Raw genomic sequence first — 22424 nt, forward strand, 5'->3', positions numbered from 1 at the left:
TTCACGTAAAATCGGACACCTTGTGCGAATGGACTGAACGTTGCAGCATTGATGAGTGTGGCCGACATCACAGAATCGAGGCTGTGATAAAAAAAAAGGGGACATTGGAATACCATTGTCTTGTAAGCATCGCCTGATTATGCTAGTTGCAATTACTGGCAAAACGTCGTACTCAAGGTTCCAAATGTTGTAGATTTACTCTCCAACACACCGGTGTGCTGTACTAGTAACGAATTGGCATGTTCTGTTTACGTGACAAACCTTACTAATTGGCTGTTGGGTGGTGGCAGGTTTAACGGAACATTTATATTTATGCGATCTAACCCCAAAAAAACCTGTGTAATGGATATTGGTCGCAAAAGCCTCAGTGTTAAACCGAAAGGCCGTTTGTTGATGGCCGCTTGACCTTTTGGGAGCACCGTGCTCAGTAACGGTGTTTAAAAGATAAAAAAAAATCTCGGGGGGTGGGCGGGGGTGCTGTTTTCCATTTACAATTTTATCGCTGGGCGGTTTCGTAGCGACATGTCATGGGGGGGGGGCTGAAAACACGCACGAGCGCACGATAATTTACGGATTCAACCAAAAATAAGGTAGCGCGAACCATGCGATTTTCCAAGAGGTCGGTTGGCTGCGGGCGCAGTGCCGACAGGGCTACGGAGAGGCAGGCCTGTGCCGCTTTGAGCAAACGGCGCGTGGACAACGGACGTGAATTGTTACTCAACGACACCACTTGGCCGAGGGTTTGCAGCATTCAAGAGACGAGATCACGTGGAAGGGTTTTAGCCTTTTATTGAGCACGGGTTAAACCGGCACTTGAAGACTCGCGCACAGCTCACACTTGCACTGACACCCGATGATCCACCGGCACCCGCCGTGCCATCCATGTGAACCATGAGGCCTGAGGCAATGACCACCAAGTGTTTGCTAACCGTGTCAATGGGCTTTCGCGTTGTATTAGACGGTCTTTATTGACCGGGTAAAGAGCCCAGACACTTGAATCCGAGAACTGAAATGAGCAAAGCTTCAGAAAACTATTCCCCGTTGACCAAAACCAAATGCCACTTCCGTAAAGGGACATCTTATAAAGAACCGTGGCATCACTTCCTCAGAACACCTAAAGGGAAGACACACAAAACAATAGGATTAGGAAGGAGTGCGCATGTGAAGGATTAAAATGTATTCTTATGCCGATGATACTGATCAGGTGACGCACCTGTGAAACGAACATTTGATTGATACAAATAGTATGCTACATTCTTTAGGCAAATAAAATCTATAATACTAAACTATTCTTTATTTTACCAGATAAGGCCCACTGAGAGAAATAGCTTTTTTTCAGAAGCGACCTGGCCACAAATGATAGCCCAATACAGTGGCTTATCATGCGGAAATGTAGCGTGGTCAAATACTCTAATTGCATGTTTCTAAATGAGGGAAAAACCCGAGGACCCGGAGAAAAGTCTACGCGACCACGGGGAGAATATGCAAACTCCAAATATACAGGCGTCAGTGTCAGGATTGAACCCATGACCTCGTGTATATCAGGCAAGGAAATTAACATATTGTCACTGCGACGTCCAAATGGAACAAAAACAGTAATCAAATGAGTCCCTAAATATGAGATGCACTGACAGCAATGAAGACGTTACAAACAAGGCAGGCAGTATTGGGCAGAACACCACAAAAGAATAATCGATCCTCGAATCAAATCTTGAAACTTCACTTAACAGCAGGGAAAGAAGACGTTCCACCCAGCGGCCATCGCAGCCACTATACGAACTCGTTGCCACACGTTTATTCAATATCACAGCATCCCCAAATTGGGAAGGGGGGGGGGGGTGTGAAAATCGGCGAACCTGCAGGCAGCATGGCCGCATTCACTCGTACACGTCCCGCTTGTTTGCAATGTAATTGATCAGATCCTGCGGCGTTAACAGCTGCTCCCCATCCACATCTGGAATCTCGAAGCCTTTGAAACAACAACAAAAAAGCCCGCATCTCGTCAACCGCTCTGAAAACCGCTCGACACACTTGAGGTGGTTTCGGCAAATAGACAGCACGGGCACGCAGCCAAAGAACAACAACAACATTGAGGGTGATCGGCACATGCGCCTTCTGGACCAATGTTTTACAGCAGCATTTGTTTTAAGTGGGGAAAATGGTCACATCAGTTTCGACTGAATTTTAGGCAGAAATTGTGTAACAGGCCACACTCAGAGTTCATCTGCTTAAACATATTTCTGGAAGGCCCATGGGATCCTCATTATTATATTCCGATGGTAGCTCTTCTTACAAAAACCAGTGATCACTTCTCACAAAGCGATACTCATTTTGCGGACACCAGAGGGATGACTGGCCGAGGGCGATGTCCATCCACATCACTGGCAGCGTTTGCACCGATTCGAGTCGGTGCAGACGATGAAATTGAACCAGAACTCCACTCACCAAACTCATCCTCCATGGCCATGATCACCTCCACTTGGTCCAGACTGTCGAGACCCAAGTCCTTCATGAAATGTGACTCCAGTTTTAACTGAAGGCAAAACAATGCACCGTCTGTTAACAGTGTTCTCTTCAGTTTAATCAATCAAACTTTATTTCTATAGCACTATTCATGCAAAAAAATGCAATACATAGTGCTTTACAGGCATGAACAATAAAAGTGAACTTGTAGGCAAAATAAAATCACGCTGTTATAAATTTCTAGCAAAGACATTACTAATGAGTCAAGAATGTCTGTGTGTGTGTAACGCACGTGATGTCACTCCACGTCGACCAGCCCCCCTCATTAATAATCATGAACAGGTGGGGTCCTCCACATGAGGCACCCCCCCACTAATAATCATGAGCGGGTGGATTTTTACACTCACGTAGGTCGAGCGGAAATACATTTTTTCCCCTGCAAATTCGCCTTAAATTTGACATTTCTTTATTGAAAGTGATACAAATAAATAATTCTACACAGCAACAAAGGCGATTTGGTGTATTTATTTATTTAGCGCTTGCGACAAAAGGTAAGTCTAATTGATGCTTCTAAATTATCATAACATTTACATTTCTAGGTGATTTCCCAGATATTGTTTCAAATTCCAATTTATTTCAACCCCAGTGAGCGAACGCAGAAGAAAATAAAGTATCCAGCAGTGAATTTGAACAATTTCAAGGTCAGTTATATACAGTGCTACAGTGACATGAAGTGAGGTGTTTAATGGTGTAGTTTTGTCCAAGAATCACTGCCATTAATAGTGCTACAGTGAACTGCAGTGAAGTGTTTTACGACTTCGTTTTATGCAAGATTCACTGCCATTAATACAGTGCTATAGTGAAATGCAGTGAAGTGTTTGATGACGTACTTTTGTGCAGGATCCACTGGCATTAAATTTACACAAGATACAATAATACTCTGGTGATTTTTTTCGTAAATATTACAGCTTTCGCCCGAGGATGGGAAAACAAGTAATCAATATAACACATTAAGATAATCCTACTTAAAAGCAAGTTTTAAAAAGTTAGTTTTTAGATTTATTTGAAAAGTGCTTAATGATTCTGATGCCCTCAGATCGTAGGCTTACAAGCCAACCTGGCACACCACATCCGGTTGACCGATGGCTGCAGTTACGATTCTATTGCATATCGCGCCTCGCCAAAATGCGTAACGCCACTGGCTTCAGCTCCCAGTTGACCAGAAAATATTTCAATTGCGAGCTTAAGCCCCTGGGTGTAAGAGTCACGGTGTTGAAACTCTACTCAAAGAGACTTTTTGTACCACAGAGATGTGACCGAGTGGCATTGCGGTTGTGAAAAGCATTTCACTCGCAATATTCGTACGATTACAAGTTCAAACCCTGGTTTGGGGTCAACTGGGAGGAATTAAATTCCCAGGTATGAGTGTCAAGATTTCAACTGTTATATTTGTTATGCATTCAATTCTTGCATACGATGGCAATACGCTCATGAGTTAGATGCCAATGGCGAGGTCTGTTAGCCACGAGAGTGATTCAGCAGAGACTTCGTGTAGTTTGGCTGCTTCTCCTCCGTTGAAGGAGTGCAGACAACAGCGGTTTATTCTATGGTCCATAGTTTTTGGTTGCATGGCCACAATTGCACGACCGTGCCTTGTCTTTAATGCATCTCTGTGCGTCTCGAAGGGTCGCTATGTATATCTGTGTTTCTATGGGCTTACTATATGGTTCATAGCGTGTGTTGCATAGCCACAATCACACCACTGTGGAATGTCTTTGTTTTTACATTTATGCGCATCGGCCTGTCGATATTTTGATGCGGTTCATGGTTACACCACCGGTGCCTTCGAGGAGGAATGCCAAAGCCTGGAGGTGCGATGTTTGGGTCTCAACGTTCGCGTTGATCCACACTGTTAGTATTGTTGTTGTTTTGAGTCATGCTGTGGACCACTGCGGCTGTCGCACCTTCTGTGGGTCGATCTTGTCGTAGAGATTCAGCACGTACATGACCCTCTCCGTGATGAAGTGCAGCGTCAGCGGTGGTGCGTCGGAGTACGTCCGCAGGCTATGCACGCTCGGCATGCGAACCTGCACGCGCACGGCCACAAGCACGGACAGCATACGCTTACCTTCACAAGCCTGCTGATGCAAGTGCGGTTTGTGAGCACCTATGTAACAAGCTTGTGACACGCCGCCGCACAGGGATGCCGCTCATTCTTGAAGAGAGAGAACGGCTCAGGCGCGAGGAACCAGACACGTGGGGAGGAAACCTCACGGCGAGACGGTGTCAGCGACTGCCCAAGCTCTGCGCTCCAATTACTGAGTGTTTACACGTGGGAGGGAAACCCGAAGCACCTGGAGAAAACGCACGCACGTGAGGACAATGTATCATCCCGCACTGCCTCCTGGCAAAGTTAGGGTTATGACACCGAGACGCTCACAGGGAGTTTCGCAACATTTGTGTGGTCCACCAACCCTAGAGTGTAACACGTGGGGGTGATGCTGCAAGAACCAGAGCCTCCCTCTTGCTTCAATGAGATATACTCAGTGCTGCACTGACTGGCAGGCTGTGGGTCCCCCCTACTGTGCCAACTTGCTGCGTTTTATCCGCCAGGCGCTCCGCTCGTTGTTGTGAGCGTCACTCCTATGCCCTCTGTTGTTGCTGGAGGGCGACTGCCTCCAACTGCCCATTAGCGTCTCTCATGAGCCTCCTCCAGAGGCCGATATTGACAACATTGGGACCAGTCTTCGGCAAGTCCACTCAGCTCCACATCCTTCTGTACCACATTAACCCATTTCTTCTCTAACCTGTGCTGCACCCATTTAACCCCCTCCAACTGCCCAGCAGCAGCGGCGGCGTCCTCCACGAGCCTCCTCCCCATAGAGGCGGCCTCGGACACGACTTGGCCACTCGCTGTTCTCCGTGGCTGGGGACAAGGCGCACGGGGGGGTCGCGATTCTCACCGGACCGCGCTACGAACCCGGCCCCGTCCCAGTTCGATCCCAGGCCAAGGGCAACATCAGCGGTCGGTTTACCATGCGAACCCGTCACCCTGAGTTCATTCAAACTTAAAACGAGTACAGTACAGTACCTAGGTGAGCGGTGTAAAACATCAGCACGAGGGAGACAAAGGCGGGCGGGCGTGGTACTGGCCACACCACCTCCGGCCTTAATAGGTGCTCGCTAACACCGCCCCCCCCCCCACAGCTTGTCGAGGCTACGCGGGGAATCTTTGTCTCCGCACAGCCAGCAGTGGAGGCCCGCGCCCCCGCGTCCCGAGCGCGGGGGGTGGCCCGACTCGGCCCGCCGCTCCATTGACCTTGGGCCTCCTCCACCACCTCCCGCGCGTAACCCCCTCGCTACCTGCAGCCACTGCCGCCGCGGCCGCCGCTCGCTGTCGCCGCAGAGCGTCGAGACGCGGACCCCCGAGGCGAGGGAGCGGGCGAGGCGCAGGGAGTGCGGCGGGGGAGGCGGCGCCGCGGCCGCGAGGAGGAGGCGACTCAAGGCGCGGAGGCCGCGCGGGGCGAGAGGAGCCGACATCGCGCCGCGTGCCGATACCACCGACTGGGAGAGACGGCGGTGACAGGATGACGTCACCGACAGAGAGATGACGTCACCGACAGAGAGACAGACAGCCTGACGCTTCCACCAGAGAGCTACAGGATGACGTCACCAAGAGAGAGCGACAGGATGACGTCATCAACAGAGAGACAGCCTGACGCCTCCACCAGAGAGCGACAGGATGACGTCACCAACAGAGAGACAGCCTGACGCCTCCACCAGAGAGCGACAGGATGACGTCACCAACAGAGAGACAGCCTGACGCCTCCACCAGAGAGCGACAGGATGACGTCACCAACAGAGAGACAGCCTGACGCCTCCACCAGAGAGCGACAGGATGACGTCACCAACAAAGAGACAGCCTGACGCTTCCACCAGAGGGACAGGATGACGTCACCAACAGAGAGACAGCCTGACGCTTCCACCAGAGAGCGACAGGATGACGTCACCAACAAAGAGACAGCCTGACGCTTCCACCAGAGGGACAGGATGACGTCACCAACAAAGAGACAGCCTGACGCTTCCACCAGAGAGCGACAGGATGACGTCACCAACAGAGAGACAGCAGTGACGTCAATTTAGCATGGAGGGTTTCGCGATCAATACAGTATCCATAATAAAGTTTTTATGACGTAAATTTACAAGAGATCCGCCACCACCACCACCACAGACTTAAGTTACATAACTTAAAGCTTTCGTGACTGCAGGAATTCATATTATTTGGGTCTTTCGGTAAAGTCACGGAGAACTATTTTTTGTTACAAAAAACTACGACGTTTCGATCGCAATGCAAGCAGTCGTCATCAGGAGGACAAAAAAAAGATTTTAAGTGAAGATGTAACCGCATCTACGGGGAGGGTTTCCACACAACTATTAGATCCATAGACTCTCTGATTTAACATGAACAGGTTCAATGTCTCTCACTAACACAGCCACCGTGGCTCGCGTCCTCGACGTGGCGGCGACTCTGCGATCTAACATTAACATGCTAATCTCCTCTCACTTTAACATCACCACCGCAAATTTAGCACTATAACATCACGAGCCCCGCCCACTTCGTTTATGACCCTTGGGCTACACCCATTTAAAACCTTTAAAACAGTCTGCCTCAGCAGCTTTCACGCTATTTTTTCTCCTGATGACGATTGCTTGCGTTGCGATCGAAACGTCGTAGTTTTTTGTTATTTTTTTTGTTCTACCTGACTTCATCGAAAGACCCAAATAATAAAAGTGAAATTTATATGACGTCATTTGACCAGAGATACGGGGAGTAACGCGACCACAGACAGAAGTTACATTTATATGACGTCATTTGACCAGAGATACGGGGAGTAACACCACCACAGACAGAAGTGACATTGTATGACGTCATTTGACCAGAGATACGGGGAGTAACGCCACCACTGACAGAAGTGACATTGTATGACGTCATTTGACCAGAGATACGGGGAGTAACACCACCACAGACAGAAGTGAAATTTATATGACGTCATTTGACCAGAGATACGGGGAGTAACGCCACCACAGACAGAAGTGACATTGTATGACGTCATTTGACCAGAGATACGGGGAGTAACGCCACCACTGACAGAAGTGACATTTTATGACGTCATTTGACTAGAGATACGGGGAGTAACGCCACCACAGACAGAAGTGACATTGTATGACGTCATTTGACCAGAGATACGGGGAGTAACGCCACCACTGACAGAAGTGACATTGTATAACGTCATTTGACCAGAGATACGGGGAGTAACGCCCCCACCACCACCGACAGAAGTGACATCATAATAGGGGTGACGTCACGCGCGGAGGTGACGTCACGAGTCTCCTCCCCCCTCCCCCCGCCGGCAATGACCCCTCAGTGGCGTTCGCCGTCATCGCAGCGCTGATCTCCCCCCACCGCCACCACCGCCGCCGCTGTCGCCTCCTCTCCTCTCCGATCGCTCTCCGCCTCTCGCCTCTTCGTTGACGACTCCGCGCCGAGGAGGGAGCCACGCGGGGAGTTCTCTGCGGGGTGAGCAAGCGGGAGAGCGGGAGAGAGCGAGCGGGCGGGCGGGCCCCGCAGACGTGCGCGGCCGCGGCGGGGCCCTCGGCTTAGGCCGCGCGGGCGCCGCGAGACAAAGGAGACGAGGAGGGCCCCTGAGGCGACGCCGCCGTCTCGCGGCCTCCCCACGCCCGAGTGAGGGGGACAGAGAGACGGGGAGAGACAGGGAGGACACTCTGACACGCACTCGCCATGTCGCGCTTGAGACGACAGCGGCGTTAACGACGACATCAGCAGCAGCAGCAGCAGCAGCGATGTTAACTCGGGTTATTCTTAGCGCCTTGCGAGTGGTAAACAACCACCATCACCACCACCACGATGTTGATGATGATGATGACATCAGCGGCGCTCATTGCTGCTGCCCGTCTTGCGCAACTATTAAATGCCGCCTCGCACTTGCAATTGTGAACTTGCTGCTGTTACTGCGTTCATTCCTCGCTCGCACGGGCAGCACATCACTGACATCACATCACTGGCATCACATCACTGGCAGCACATCACTGGCACCTCATCACTGGCACCTCATCACTGGCATCACATCACTGGCATCACATCACTGGCAGCACATCACTGGCATCACATCACGGGCATCACATCACTGGCAGCACATCACTGGCAGCACATCACTGGCATCACATCACTGGCATCACATCACTGGCATCACATCACTGGCACCTCATCACTGGCAGCACATCACTGGCATCACATCACTGGCATCACATCACTGGCATCACATCACTGGCATCACATCACTGGCATCACATCACTGGCATCACATCACTGGCAGCACATCACTGGCATCACATCACTGGCAGCACATCACTGGCAGCACATCACTGGCATCACATCACTGGCAGCACATCACTGGCACCTCATCACTGGCACCTCATCACTGGCATCACATCACTGGCATCACATCACTGGCAGCACATCACTGGCATCACATCACGGGCATCACATCACTGGCAGCACATCACTGGCAGCACATCACTGGCATCACATCACTGGCATCACATCACTGGCATCACATCACTGGCACCTCATCACTGGCAGCACATCACTGGCATCACATCACTGGCATCACATCACTGGCATCACATCACTGGCATCACATCACTGGCATCACATCACTGGCATCACATCACTGGCAGCACATCACTGGCATCACATCACTGGCAGCACATCACTGGCAGCACATCACTGGCATCACATCACTGGCAGCACATCACTGGCACCTCATCACTGGCAGCACATCACTGGCATCACATCACGGGCAGCACATCACTGGCATCACATCACTGGCATCACATCACTGGCAGCACATCACTGGCATCACATCACTGGCATCACATCACTGGCATCACATCACTGGCATCACATCACTGGCATCACATCACTGGCACCTCATCACTGGCACCTCATCACTGGCACCTCATCACTGGCACCTCATCACTGGCAGCACATCACTGGCATCACATCACTGGCATCACATCACTGGCACCTCATCACTGGCACCTCATCACTGGCACCTCATCACTGGCATCACATCACTGGCAGCACATCACTGGCATCACATCACGGGCAGCACATCACTGGCATCACATCACTGGCATCACATCACGGGCAGCACATCACTGGCATCACATCACTGGCATCACATCACTGGCAGCACATCACTGGCATCACATCACTGGCATCACATCACTGGCATCACATCACTGGCACCTCATCACTGGCACCTCATCACTGGCAGCACATCACTGGCATCACATCACTGGCATCACATCATTGGCACCTCATCACTGGCACCTCATCACTGGCACCTCATCACTGGCAGCACATCACTGGCATCACATCACTGGCATCACATCACTGGCATCACATCATTGGCACCTCATCACTGGCACCTCATCACTGGCACCTCATCACTGGCATCACATCACTGGCAGCACATCACTGGCACCTCATCACTGGCACCTCATCACTGGCACCTCATCACTGGCAGCACATCACTGGCATCACATCACTGGCATCACATCACTGGCACCTCATCACTGGCATCACATCACTGGCATCACATCACTGGCACCTCATCACTGGCACCTCATCACTGGCAGCACATCACTGGCATCACATCACTGGCACCTCATCACTGGCACCTCATCACTGGCACCTCATCACTGGCACCTCATCACTGGCACCTCATCACTGGCACCTCATCACTGGCAGCACATCACTGGCAGCACATCACTGGCATCACATCACTGGCACCTCATCACTGGCACCTCATCACTGGCACCTCATCACTGGCAGCACATCACTGGCATCACATCACTGGCATCACATCACTGGCACCTCATCACTGGCATCACATCACGGGCATCACGGGCAGCTCATCGTGGGCAGCACATCGCGGGCTGCGTGGAGGACGCCGCTGTCCCCGGAGTTTGACGCTTTCAGGCGCCGCGGGCGGATTCCTCGCAGCGTTCGGTCGACGCCGGCGGCGGCCGCTCTCGCCGGTCGAGGGGGGGGGAGGGCCCGGCCCGTACCTTGAGAAATAAACACAAAGCCTCGTGGCCTCGCACGACGACGCCTTTGGCTCGAGTCTCGCACGAAATGTACGACGCAGACGAGTGCGCACCCCCCCCTCCCCCCTCTAAGTTTCGCGTCTTAAAGACTGAATAATAATAATAAGCGACGGGGCTTGGTGGGCGTCTTGGTGCGTATCGTGCACGCCTCGGCGTAAACCCCGAGTCTGTTCTCCTTGTTGTTTGTGGAGCTTTCGGTCACGACCGTGAGGCCTCGATGGATTCATCGTCGCGTGTATTTATGGATCGCCTTGCGAGTCTGTGGGAGGAATTTGAATATTTAAATTGGAGGAATCCGATGAGCTATGAAGCTCTTCCACCCCCCACCCACCAACAAATTCCCAGTCGTCGTACTCAAAGGAAACTGACGGAAGGTCTTGGAGCCAGGACTTGGCCGGGTGCAAGGGATTCTAGAGGAAGGGGGGAAGGGGGAGCGTGATAGAAAATGTGGCAGCAGAGGGGAATAAGCGACCTCCCACTGAGCAGAAGAAATAATTCCTTTGTTGCTGAGCTGAGAGGGGAGAAATGGGCGAGCTAGTGGAGTGAGATGAAGGGGAGAGGTAAGGTAGCGTGTGGAGGGGAGTGAGATGGTGCAGGTAAGGTAGTGGGTGGAGGGGAGTGAGATGGTGCAGGTAAGGTAGTGGGTGGAGGGGAGGGGAATGAGATTGGGCAGGTAAGGGAGTGTGTGGAGGGGAGGGGAGCGAGATGACACAGGTAAGGTAGTGTGTGGGGGGAGTGAGATGGGGCAGGTAAGGTAGTGTGTGGAGGGGAGTGAGATGGGGCAGTGAAGGGAGTGTGTGGAGGGGGGGGGGAGATGTGACAGGTAAGGGAGTGTGTGGAGGGGAGGGGAGTGAGATGTGACAGGTAAGGGAGTGTGTGGAGGGGAGGGGAGTGAGATGTGACAGGTAAGGGAGTGTGTGGAGGGGAGTGAGATGGGACAGGTAAGGGAGTGTGTGGAGGGGAGTGGAGTGAGATGGGGCAGGTAAGGTAGTGTGTGGGGGGGAGTGAGATGGGGCAGGTAAGGGAGTGTGTGGAGGGGAGTGGAGTGAGATGGGGCAGGTAAGGTAGTGTGTGGGGGGGAGTGAGATGGGGCAGGTAAGGTAGTGTGTGGAGGGGAGTGAGATGGGGCAGGTAAGGTAGTGTGTGGAGGGGAGTGAGATGTGACAGGTAAGGGAGTGTGTGGAGGGGAGTGGAGTGAGATGGGGCAGGTAAGGTAGTGTGTGGGGGGGAGTGAGATGGGGCAGGTAAGGTAGTGTGTGGAGGGGAGTGAGATGGGGCAGGTAAGGTAGTGTGTGGAGGGGAGTGAGATGGGGCAGGTAAGGTAGTGTGTGGAGTGGAGTGAGATGGGACAGTGAAGGGAGTGTGTGGAGGGGAGTGGAGTGAGATGGGGCAGGTAAGGTAGTGTGTGGAGGAGAGTGAGATGGGGCAGGTAAGGTAGTGTGTGGAGTGGAGTGAGATGGGACAGTGAAGGGAGTGTGTGGAGGGGAGTGGAGTGAGATGGGGCAGGTAAGGTAGTGTGTGGAGGGGAGTGAGATGGGGCAGGTAAGGTAGTGTGTGGAGGGGAGTGAGATGGGGCAGGTAAGGTAGTGTGTGGAGGGGAGTGGAGTGAGATGGGGCAGGTAAGGTAGTGTGTGGAGGAGAGTGAGATGGGGCAGGTAAGGTAGTGTGTGGAGGGGAGTGGAGTGAGATGGGGCAGGTAAGGTAGTGTGTGGAGGAGCGTGAGATGGGGCAGGTAAGGTAGTGTGTGGAGGGGAGGGGAGTGAGATGGGGCACGTAAGGTAGTGTGTGGGGGGAGTGAGAGGGGACAGGTAAGGTAGTGTGTGGAGTGGAGTGAGATGGGACAGGTAAGGGAGTGTGTGGAGGGGAGTGAGATGGGGCACGTAAGGTAGTGTGTGGAGTGGAGTAGAGTGAGATGGAGGGGAGAGGTAAGGAGAGTGTGTGGAGGGGGAGATGATGTTGACAAGAGGGAGGAGATATATTGAGTCGAGAGGGGGCCTAGGATGGAGCCTTGTGTCACAACTCCGCACGGGGGTTTATCAGAGGCAGTCCTCATATGGGCATGGGGGGTTGTCGGCTGAGAGGTAAGAGGGGAACCAGGAGAGAGACGTGTGGTGGAGACGCTGACATGGCTGTCTGTGGAGATGCTCAGGGAGGATAGACAGTGGCCTTTGCAATAACCATTCCATCAGCCCAGACCAGACATTTCACTTGTCGGTATCACCTGGGGTGGAACACATTCGTGGTTCCAATTTCTTTCTGTTGCCAACAAACAGTGAATTATGTGATAACCACTTACACTGAGTGGGTTACCAAGTAATTTACTCTTCTTAAGTGCTTAAATACATCGGTACGACGAAAGTTTTGCTATCTTAAGAGGTTACCAATTTCTCTTGTTGTCCATGGACTATAAAAAGTGACAGAAAGGTCGAGGGAAAATCTCAAAGTCAGTGACGCGGCACCCTTGTAAAGCAATGATTGGTTATGTCATAGGAATTGTTATGGTCTGCATATAGAAGAGTGTTATTTAACATATTTAGGAGATCGTAGATATATATTAATATTAATAACAGTTACTTATTTACCCTCTTTTTCAGGAAGGTCCTGGATTTAATCTTTATTAAAGATATTTTAGTCAATTAATGACCAGTGTTTATATAAGTGGGAGGAAACCAGAGCACCAGTAGAAATTCTAGATTTGAAGTATGCGCAAAAGGGGCATCAGTCTATCACCGTACAGATGGATACAGATGGAGATGTGTCAACTTTGTACAGCCTTCTCCAGGTGAGCCAGGGTTACAGTACTTCTTTGACGCCCACGGGAAGGGAATTTCGCAAGGTCTGTGCGGTGATCCATCAACCCTCGCTGCTGCCTCCACGGTGCTGGATCACAGGCCAGGGCCAGGCCACTTGCTTAGCTACCACCGCCTGGCTAGGAGATCAGATTTAATAGACATTCACTTGAATATATAATTAATAAGCTGTAAAAATATCTTGGTGACCAAACGGCGCGAATGAGATTCAAGCAGAATCTCGTTGCTGAACCCATCCGATGCCGATATCGCGTTGTGTTCACTCAAGTTGATGCCACCGCCATCATGGGACCTCCTTTGTCAGTACCAAAAATATGAGAATAGGTTTTCCCCTTTTTTTTTCTGGCAACAAAACAGATGTTTAGATGTTTAAAACACCAAACTGAAACCTTTTACAAGGAATCATGTCTGCAATTAACCACAATATTTGTGGTCAAAATGCAAACTAAAAACGTACTCTGATAATATATGCATTGTCTTTGAAACTGATTGGTCCACACCAGAGACAGCTTTCTTTTGAGCCTATGGGCTCAGTCTGTCTCCCGGTGGAGTTGTAAATCTCTCGCTTTACAGTGAGGAGCCTCTCACAACCTCAAATGGGAGAACCCCCACGTTAAAAACTGCGGTGTCACGACAGCTTGACCGGCATTTTGGGAAGTGTCTGACAATAGCTGGACCTCAGTTTTATTTTAATATACCCGGTGAGATTCCATCCAACCCCCACCACCCCCCATGAAGTTTTGTCAAAACAACTCCAGAGCTTTGCGCGGCACGGCGAGCCCCTTCATCCAGCCGTGAATTTAGAAAAGGGCTGTAGGTTTTATATACAGTAAAACCTTGGATTGCGATCTAACTTGGTCTGCGAGTGTTTTGCAAGACGAGCAAATTTTTTAAATAAATATTAATTTGATTAACGAGCGAGGTCTTGCAACACGAGTAGTACGTGTATTCGCTTTGTCTGCCGAGCGTCACGTGATCACAACTGATATACGAGTGCTTTGATATACGAGTGCTTTGGATTACAAACACGTTTCTAGAACGAATTATGCTCGCAATCCAAGGTTTTACTGTACTTGTACGTTTTCTTGGGGATGACCATCTGTTTATACACAGACACCGGTGTAAGATTTGGACGGTTGGCTACGTACGGTGCCGAAAGAAGCTCAACATACGTACTTACATCATAGCCTCCAAAGCAGGTGCTCGGGCAATACATTAACCTTCGGAAACTAACTTGGGTACCAGAACGGGCTCCATTGCAACAAATGCGAATCCATCACGGCGGCGAACGGGATGGGTTTATTTTGCTTTTCAGATTCAAAACATTTTTTAAGTCACGGTTTTTCAAAGATTCCCATTGAGGTACTCAGGTTTGTAAGACCACGTTTTTGTCCATAGACCAGAGTAACATGGCAGTTAGAATTGAAGACTCGATGCGTAGCTCCATAAGTTAGCATTACAGATTGTACAGTGTTTGTATTAATTTACCCATGACTTTAAGGTATTATTGTATTTTCCTGCTGCCAGAAATTAGAATCAATTCACATCATAATGTCAATATTGGATGGTAAATTGTTCGGACCCAAAATCTTATTGGGTTCTGCTGTTAATGCTGTAAGAACATGCTTTGTAATAATAGGGTTTTCCCCCTTTTTCTGGCAACAAAACTGAGGCTAAAAAGAAAGCCGTCCCTTGGTGTGGACCAATCAGTTTCAAGGACAATGCATATATTATCATAGTGTGTTTTTTGTTTGCATTTTGACTGCAAGTATTGTGGTTAATGCAGACATGAATCCTTGTAAAAAGGTTTCAGTTTTGTTGTATTATTATATTTTGGTACTGGCAAAGGAGGTCGAATGATGAACATGCTTTGTGCTGTATAACAAGGGGTTAGACCCAAAAGCAATTATTGGTGCACGAGTGGTCCTTGAGGGACATGTCGACTATAACACACGGAGGAGCTGAAGCCGGGTGGTGGTGGTGGTGTGCTGGTAATGAAACCAGAGTCAGTCCTCGCAGGACGTGCGATGTTCTAAATGAGGTGGTGACGCAGCCAAGTGATAGTGCGTTCGCCGCTCGTTGCAGAGGTTTACTGTTCGAATCCAGCAGCTGTCTGCCCTGATTATTACCACACATCCGATTAGCACAGTTGGCTACGTACGGTGCGAAAGAAGTTCAATATACATTTCTACTGTGGTGTCTAATAACTGTAATGATACGAGGGGTCGTCTGCTTAACTCGCTGGACGTTAAAGATCCCCTGACATAATTCGCAAGAGGAGGCCGTGAGGGTACATTTTTGCCAAATAAAAAAATTACCCCGGCAAGTTGCTCAGTTGGGATTATACATAGCAATCATTGCCTACTTACTGGCAAACTAATGCCTAGGTCACCTTGCAAATGAGGCTTATCCTGGTCTCTTTGAGATCTCACCTGGTCAAACAAAGTAAACTTTACCTTGAATATAGAAATGCCTATGACCAGGTGGTGGAATTGTTGAAACTGTAAGAGCAGTCCTTGATATTAACGAAGAAAGGGATGACCTAACATCACGTGGTTTGGTGAACTGTATAAGAAAAGTCCTTGAAGCATGCGTTGCCTCTAACAAGTGAACAGCTTGAGCCAGTGGTTGGTGGTGGTTGAGACTTTAATCAGGATTAGATCTAACGATGGTGCCGTGGAGTAGGAAAACCAAAGAACAGGTGAGAGTGTTGATGCAAGACCGTAAGAGCCATCCTTGACAGACGTGTCGCCTGCACCAAGAGGAAGCAACAGTTGCTGTGGGATCGGGCACAAGGAAGGAGTCTAGCGACGATTTGCCACCTGTGGTGGCAGCAGCCACCCTTGACCGTGATGACCACTTCCCTCGGTGATGCTGACCGCTCACTCTCCGCTCACAGCTCTCTGTCTCGCTCCATGTGCCCAGGGCGTTGCGGGCGGGCGGCCGCTGGGGAACAGCATGGCGGAGGTGGACCCGGACACGTTGCTCGAATGGCTGCACATGGGCCAGGGTGACGAGAGGGACATGCAGCTCATCGCCCTGGAGCAGCTGTGCATGCTGCTGCTCATGTCCGACAACGTCGACCGCTGCTTCGAGACGTGAGTGGCCCCCGCCCGCGCTGCGATGTCGTGTTTTTTTGTTTTGACGGTACGATCATCGTTGCCCCCCCCCCCCCCTTCGGCCATCGTCTATCCGTTGTCTGTTCTCATCCATTGTTGTTACTACTCTCGTCAAGAAACATATTACAGCCAATTAGTAAAGGTTTGTCACGTAAACAAAATGTGCCAATTAGTCGCTGCTTCAGCACAACGGTGTGTTGGAGAGTAAACCCACAACATTTGCAATTAGAGTACGACATTTCGCTGGTGATAACAACCAGCTTCATCAAGTGATAGCCAGAATTGTGAAGAAGTGAAACATTTATGAGATCTTACCCAAAAAAACCTTTACTATGGATAATATTGGTCGTGAAAGCCTACGGGTTAAACAAACATATTTACTCTTTTGCATTACACGTGCAGCTGTTTATTTTCGTTTGTCTGACAATTTGGACCTTTGGACCTGTGCTGGGCAGCAGAGATAACAAAAAAAATCAACTGCCGGCTGAAGGCTTTCCCATGCTTTCCCATGCCGTTGCCATCCCTCGCGCTCCGGTGCTGCCACCTTCCGTTTCGCCCCCCGTCCCCCCAGTTACCTGCCACCAACCCATTCACTGTCAATACGACACGTTAGGCACGATATCAATTTTACCGTAATGAAAGATTATCGCAATGCTATTTTTCAATAATTCTGTGATTGCATTATGTATTTTATCATCTTGTTTTTGTCCTGTGTTATGCTTTCACTATGAATAAAGATGTACGCAAATGATCTTCATCTGCAGTTCACTCCACATAAGCCTGACTTACGTCCTTTAATCATTGCAACTTTGCAGTCTATATAATATTGCTGGTTACCTTGGAATTGAATAATAATTCATGAAACTGCTGTACTACGATAGTCTAGGCTTAGCTTAAGTTTGTGATGCAGCAGATTCATTCTGTTTAAATGGTAAAATATGAATTAATTGTAAACCTTAATGTCGTGTTTTTAATTTCGCACATTTTTCAGAAATAAGGTACTTCCTGAGTCTCAAGACTTTCATGAGGGTCCTGACTTTATATGTTAACCAAATCGATTGTGGAGCGTTATGTGTTCGCGGCTTTGGAAACGCTTGCAAATATAGGGCTCACTCGTACTGGGATATAACGCTCAAAACCCATCGAAATTTGTGTTAAATAACCCACTTGCTGTACTGCTAAATGTCGAACACCTTGTACATTAGGGCCAGAGTGTTCGGGAATTTTACAGGTCAGCACGATCGACCAACCGTTGGCTTCAAACGTTGGAGCGTGGGGGGCATGCGCCACCATGCCCGGCTCCACATACCACATAGCTCCACAAGCACACGCGGTGCACATTGGAAAAAAAAAATCTGGAGAGGCAGTCTATTCAGGGAGCCTCAGATTTGTCGGGGGATATGACCTGCGCACAGAAATGTGTGGCATGGAAACATGCACGTGCATGCGTGTTGGGCATTGCGGGCTTATGTGGGTGAGCTAGTGCCCTGACTCGCAAATCAAACTCAACACATTTTTAAATAGCACTGTGGCCTTGAAAGATGAAAAAATATATATAATTGGTCAGTTTAACACGTAGGCTTTCACGACCAATATCCATAATATAGCTTTTATGGGTTAGATTGCGTAAATATATAAATGTTTTGTTAAGGTTTGTCACCTAAACAGAACATGCCAATTCGTTACCAGTACAGCACACCGGTGTGTTGGAGGGTCAAATCCACAACATTTACAATCTGACGATACCAGCTCACAGTATTTGATGGTAAATGTTGTGGCTTTGCTCTCCAACACACTAGTAAGGAATTGACATTTTCTGTCTACGTGATGCACCTTACTAATTGGCTGTGTCAGGTGATCAAGTTCAAGTTCATTTATTAGGTATAGCCCTGGGAGCCATGCGGCTCTTAAGTCGGGTGCAAACGCAACAAACAAAATATGATGGCGGGTTTAACGACATATTTACACAATCTAACCCAAAACACCTCTTTTGGATATATAATAGGTGACATGGGAAATTAGGCTCTTCTTCGTGGTCTATGAATATGCTGTGAAGAAGGGTCATTGGAGAGTGGGTGGGAGTGAGTCGTGATGACGCAAGCGCGATGCACGAACCAGGCTCAACGGTGTGCGATGCGGGTGACATCATCACTGCACACGGGCGCGCCAGCCAGGAAAACTTTTTTTATAACATAGTACGATTACAACGTTTTGGGAAACTGATATCGCGATAAATTGTCGTATTGTGAAACACCATTTGAAGTCCCCTAGTCCAGTGTTTCTAAACTGGGGGGACGCGGACCCCGTGGGGGAACATGGCAATGTCCTAGGGGATACGTGAGGTGCTTTATAAATGTGTAAAATTATGTCATACATGAGAGTCATTGGTGAATAATAATCAAGTATGAATTTGCCAATATAACATAACTACGATAAAACATTTATCTATATGGTAACCTCGAAAGATATTAAATACCTTTCTAAACTCACTGATCTAAAACTGTGATTTCCTCGAGTAACCAGCAAGTGCATGCAGAGCGTCCGTTGAATTAGTTTTCATTTGCTTGCAGTTACTAGCGAGTTAGGATACCTCACAACATGGACAATTGGTTAAAATATAGATGTTCATTATTCATACATTCATATCTCGGGACCATGTTCGGGTCAGGCCAAGACAAAAGGTACTCTGCAAACCCACTGGCTATCAGCAAAGATTCGTTCATGAAGCCATCCCGATATATAAACACAGACACAATCATTGGAAGGATGCTATTAACCAGTTTAGGTCATAACCGGCTGTGTTGTTCCCTTCCTACCTACCGATGTTAGCAGTTATTTTCGACTGTCTGGGTTACATTCACTAACACAGCCACCGTTAGCTGTGTTAGTAAATGGCGGCCTGCCATCCTTGTCCACCTCCATGTGGTTATGGCTCTTTCAGAGCTCTCTCCGAGCTTACATTTACAAGAGAATGTCTTACATTGACATGCTAATCTTTCACAATGCAATAGCCACCTCCACAGCTTCGTTTGTCAAGATTTCTCCGATCTCACATTTACATGCACATTTCATCTCTAGCCCCGCCCACTGACCCTTGGGCTACACCCATCTAAAACCTTTACAACTCCCTGACTTAGCAGCGCTCCCGCAATCTATTTTCTCCTGCCTCAGCAGCGCTCCCGCTATATATTTCACCTGATGACGATTGCTTGTGTTGTGATCGAAACGTCGTGATATTGTTATTGTTTTTATAATTTTTCTATCTGCGTGGCTTTACCGAAAGACCCAAAGAATATTTACAATTTGAGTACGACGTTTCGCTGGTAATTACATCTGGCATCATCCGATGATGCGATCGAACCCAAACAAACCTTTATTATGAACGTAACATTGTTTCACTTCTTTTCGCTTTCAGATGTCCTCCTAGGACATTCCTGCCGGCCCTGTGCAGGATCTTCCTGGACGAGTGCGCGCCGGACAATGTTTTGGAGGTGACCGCCCGAGCGATCACCTACTACCTGGATGTCTCCGCCGAATGCACGCGCCGCATTGTGGCTGTGGACGGTGCCATCAAAGCTCTGTGCAACCGTCTGATCGTGGTGGAGCTCAACAACCGCACCAGCCGCGACCTCGCCGAGCAGTGCGTCAAGGTAGGACGTGAGGCTGCCCGCGCGGTCTCCTGAAGTTTACTTAAACACCCAGGAAATGGTGAAGGACTCTTTTTTTTTTTTAATAGGGTCCTGCATTGGGTTTATTTTAGTATTATTTTAAAGACATTTTTGCCCGATTTAATGAGCGTTTTTTAAGGTAGAGGAAACCGGAGCACCCGGAGAAAACTCGCACGCGCGAGGGGGCAACGCTCTATCCCCGCATGGATGTAAATAGATGGCGATTAGTTCGTGAGCTGGTACTGCCTTCTGGCACCTCCGCGACATCTGCTGGAAGGGAGTTTCAGGACATTTGTGTGGTGATCCACCAACCCTGGATCCTGCCTCCGCAGTGCTGGATTACAGGCCACGTGTGCCACCAGATTGGCACCGCTTAACGCTTCACACGGCCCCCTACTACCACGCGCGGTGAGCAATGAATTGTCACAAATTTGGGGGGTTGCCGTTCGATTCATAAAGCGTTGTTTTGTTTCCACCGTCTTGTTTGTGTTGTTCCGTTTTTTTTTGTGCTATGGCTGTTCGTCTTCTATGTATTGTCTGTCTCGTGTATGCGGTCTTGTTCCTCCTCATTTGTACGTTTTGTGGCGTCTGGTTCTCCTTGTTTCATTCTTTTCCATTCTGACCATTAGCCTGATGTAAGTTGTCTCCTTCTTTCGTGTGGCGTTGGTATAGAGCAGCGGGTCACATTGTACGTGGAATCTTGTAGCCATTCCATGGCATTTGGGGCAGCTGAGTGGAGTCGGCTTGTTCCACCAGAATTTGAGTGTTGCATTGGGGTAGCTGAGTAGAGTACGCTTTCCTACCAGAATTTGAGTGTATTGGGGTGGCTGAGTGGAATCTCCTTTTTCTACCAGAATTTGAGTGTTGTTTTCGGGTAGCTGTGTGGAGTCTGCTTGTTCCACCAGGGGCAGTTATCAGTGATAGACGGCTGATGGTTTGCACCTAACAGCATTCGCAGTTTGGCGAGTCCTTGATCTTCCATTTACGTCGATCACAATTATCTACTCCCAGAAGGAGGCAATGATGCACTTCCAGGAGGCTGTGTGACTGATGCGTTGTGTAAGAAATACTTTTTATTGTTCTACATGGAGAGAGATGGATAAGGGAGGGAGACGTATTGGCTGCTTATTGGTGTTATTTATATTCCCCATCATCACCGAAATTATTATTTTGAGTTATGGCATCACAGTGTGCTCTAACCGTGCTCTGTGATATCACAGTGCAAGGTTGCGTTATATGTATGTGGAACTTCATTCGCACCATATGTTTTCAACCGTGCTAATCGGAGGTGCGGGGAAAGGACAACAAGCTAACACAAAAAGCAGTTCTCAAGAAATTAGTTTTCAATCTACATTTCAAAGTGCATAGCTCCAGTGGCTTCATAATATCGTTAAGGAAGAACGTTCCATACGTCCGCAGAAGTGCATCTGAGCGCGTGCGATGTGGTGACCGTCTTTGTTTGATGGTTAGCCAAAAGCCGCTGCGAGGATGACTGGTGTTCGCGTGATGGTTTATGCTCCTTGACGAGTGCATCAAGGTATTGTGGTTGATTTGTGGCAAGCACTTTGTGTGTAATGAGTGCTTGTGTGTAGCACATTGGACTTTAACGGGTGTTCACTCGCGGGCTACAGAGATCAATGTGTGTGCGTGCGCGTGTGTGGTGGGAGCCGTAGTGCAGCAGTTAGTGCACCGCGCTACAAAACCAACAACCCGAGTTTGATTCCCGCTCACGGCCAACATCGGTGACGAATATTTGAACGGGTCCTGGGCCCTCCCTGAGGTCGACTCGGCCTCTAATTAGTACCCGGTGTGGTGTGCAAACATCGCTACTGGGGAGACAAACGAGGCCCGGGCATGGTGCTGACTGCCCACCCACCCCCTCGTCGTGCTTTCCTGGCCTTCATAGGTGCTCTCGAACAGCACTTGTCCAACAGTCTGTTAAGGCTATATGGGGGATCTTTGTTTTTGGTCTGTCCTGTGCCCTCCTGGCCGTGTTACAAGCGGCCTGTGGTGACGTCACCGTTACTCGGTGGCGAATGGTGGCTGCTATTATCGTTGCGGTAATCCATTTTGTGAGCTGGTATCGTCAGCAGGCAGTGCATGAAATCACATTTTTGTACTGTACATCTATGTTCTCACGCCTGAAGTGTGGTCCAATAACCTCCACA

General features: G+C 49.2%; 2 protein-coding genes across 17 annotated transcripts in view; one reads left to right on the forward strand and one right to left on the reverse strand.

Moving 5' to 3' along the window:
• Positions 1–772: 772 nt before the first annotated feature.
• Positions 773–8597, reverse strand: LOC133342163 (acyl carrier protein, mitochondrial-like). The gene is made up of 7 exons (XM_061551131.1): positions 8593–8597; positions 7928–8034; positions 5827–6119; positions 4428–4550; positions 2446–2533; positions 1857–1969; positions 773–1114 (listed from the first exon to the last, which is right to left on the reverse strand). The coding sequence occupies exons 1-6, from the start codon at positions 8595–8597 to the stop codon at positions 1878–1880; spliced, it is 708 nt and encodes a 235-aa protein (XP_061407115.1). The 3' UTR covers positions 773–1114; positions 1857–1877.
• HECTD1 (HECT domain E3 ubiquitin protein ligase 1) overlaps positions 7862–22424 on the forward strand; it is an 83277-nt gene continuing 68714 nt past the window's right edge. For 10 of the 16 annotated variants that reach the window (XM_061551261.1, XM_061551263.1, XM_061551251.1 and 7 more), the window contains exons 1-3: positions 7863–8041; positions 16395–16567; positions 20004–20238. In XM_061551261.1, the coding sequence (XP_061407245.1) occupies positions 16428–16567; positions 20004–20238 (375 nt within the window). In that variant the 5' untranslated portion in view covers positions 7863–8041; positions 16395–16427. Of the gene's footprint in view, positions 8042–16394; positions 16568–20003; positions 20239–22424 lie in introns of all 16 variants that reach the window. The other 6 variants (XM_061551247.1, XM_061551250.1, XM_061551249.1 and 3 more) reach the window with 1 other exon arrangement.

Source organism: Lethenteron reissneri, chromosome 14 (assembly GCF_015708825.2).
Source record: "Lethenteron reissneri isolate LAM-NWPU_2019-01 chromosome 14, ASM1570882v1, whole genome shotgun sequence".
In the NCBI taxonomy this organism is placed as follows: Eukaryota; Metazoa; Chordata; class Hyperoartia; order Petromyzontiformes; family Petromyzontidae; genus Lethenteron; species Lethenteron reissneri.

Coding starts and splice junctions, on each gene's coding strand:
- LOC133342163 (XM_061551131.1), bottom strand. Junction 2,534..4,427: donor ACAAGATCGACCCACAGAAG/GTGCGACAGCCG, acceptor TTTTGCCTTCAG/TTAAAACTGGAGTCACATTT. Junction 1,970..2,445: donor GGCCATGGAGGATGAGTTTG/GTGAGTGGAGTT, acceptor GTTGTTTCAAAG/GCTTCGAGATTCCAGATGTG.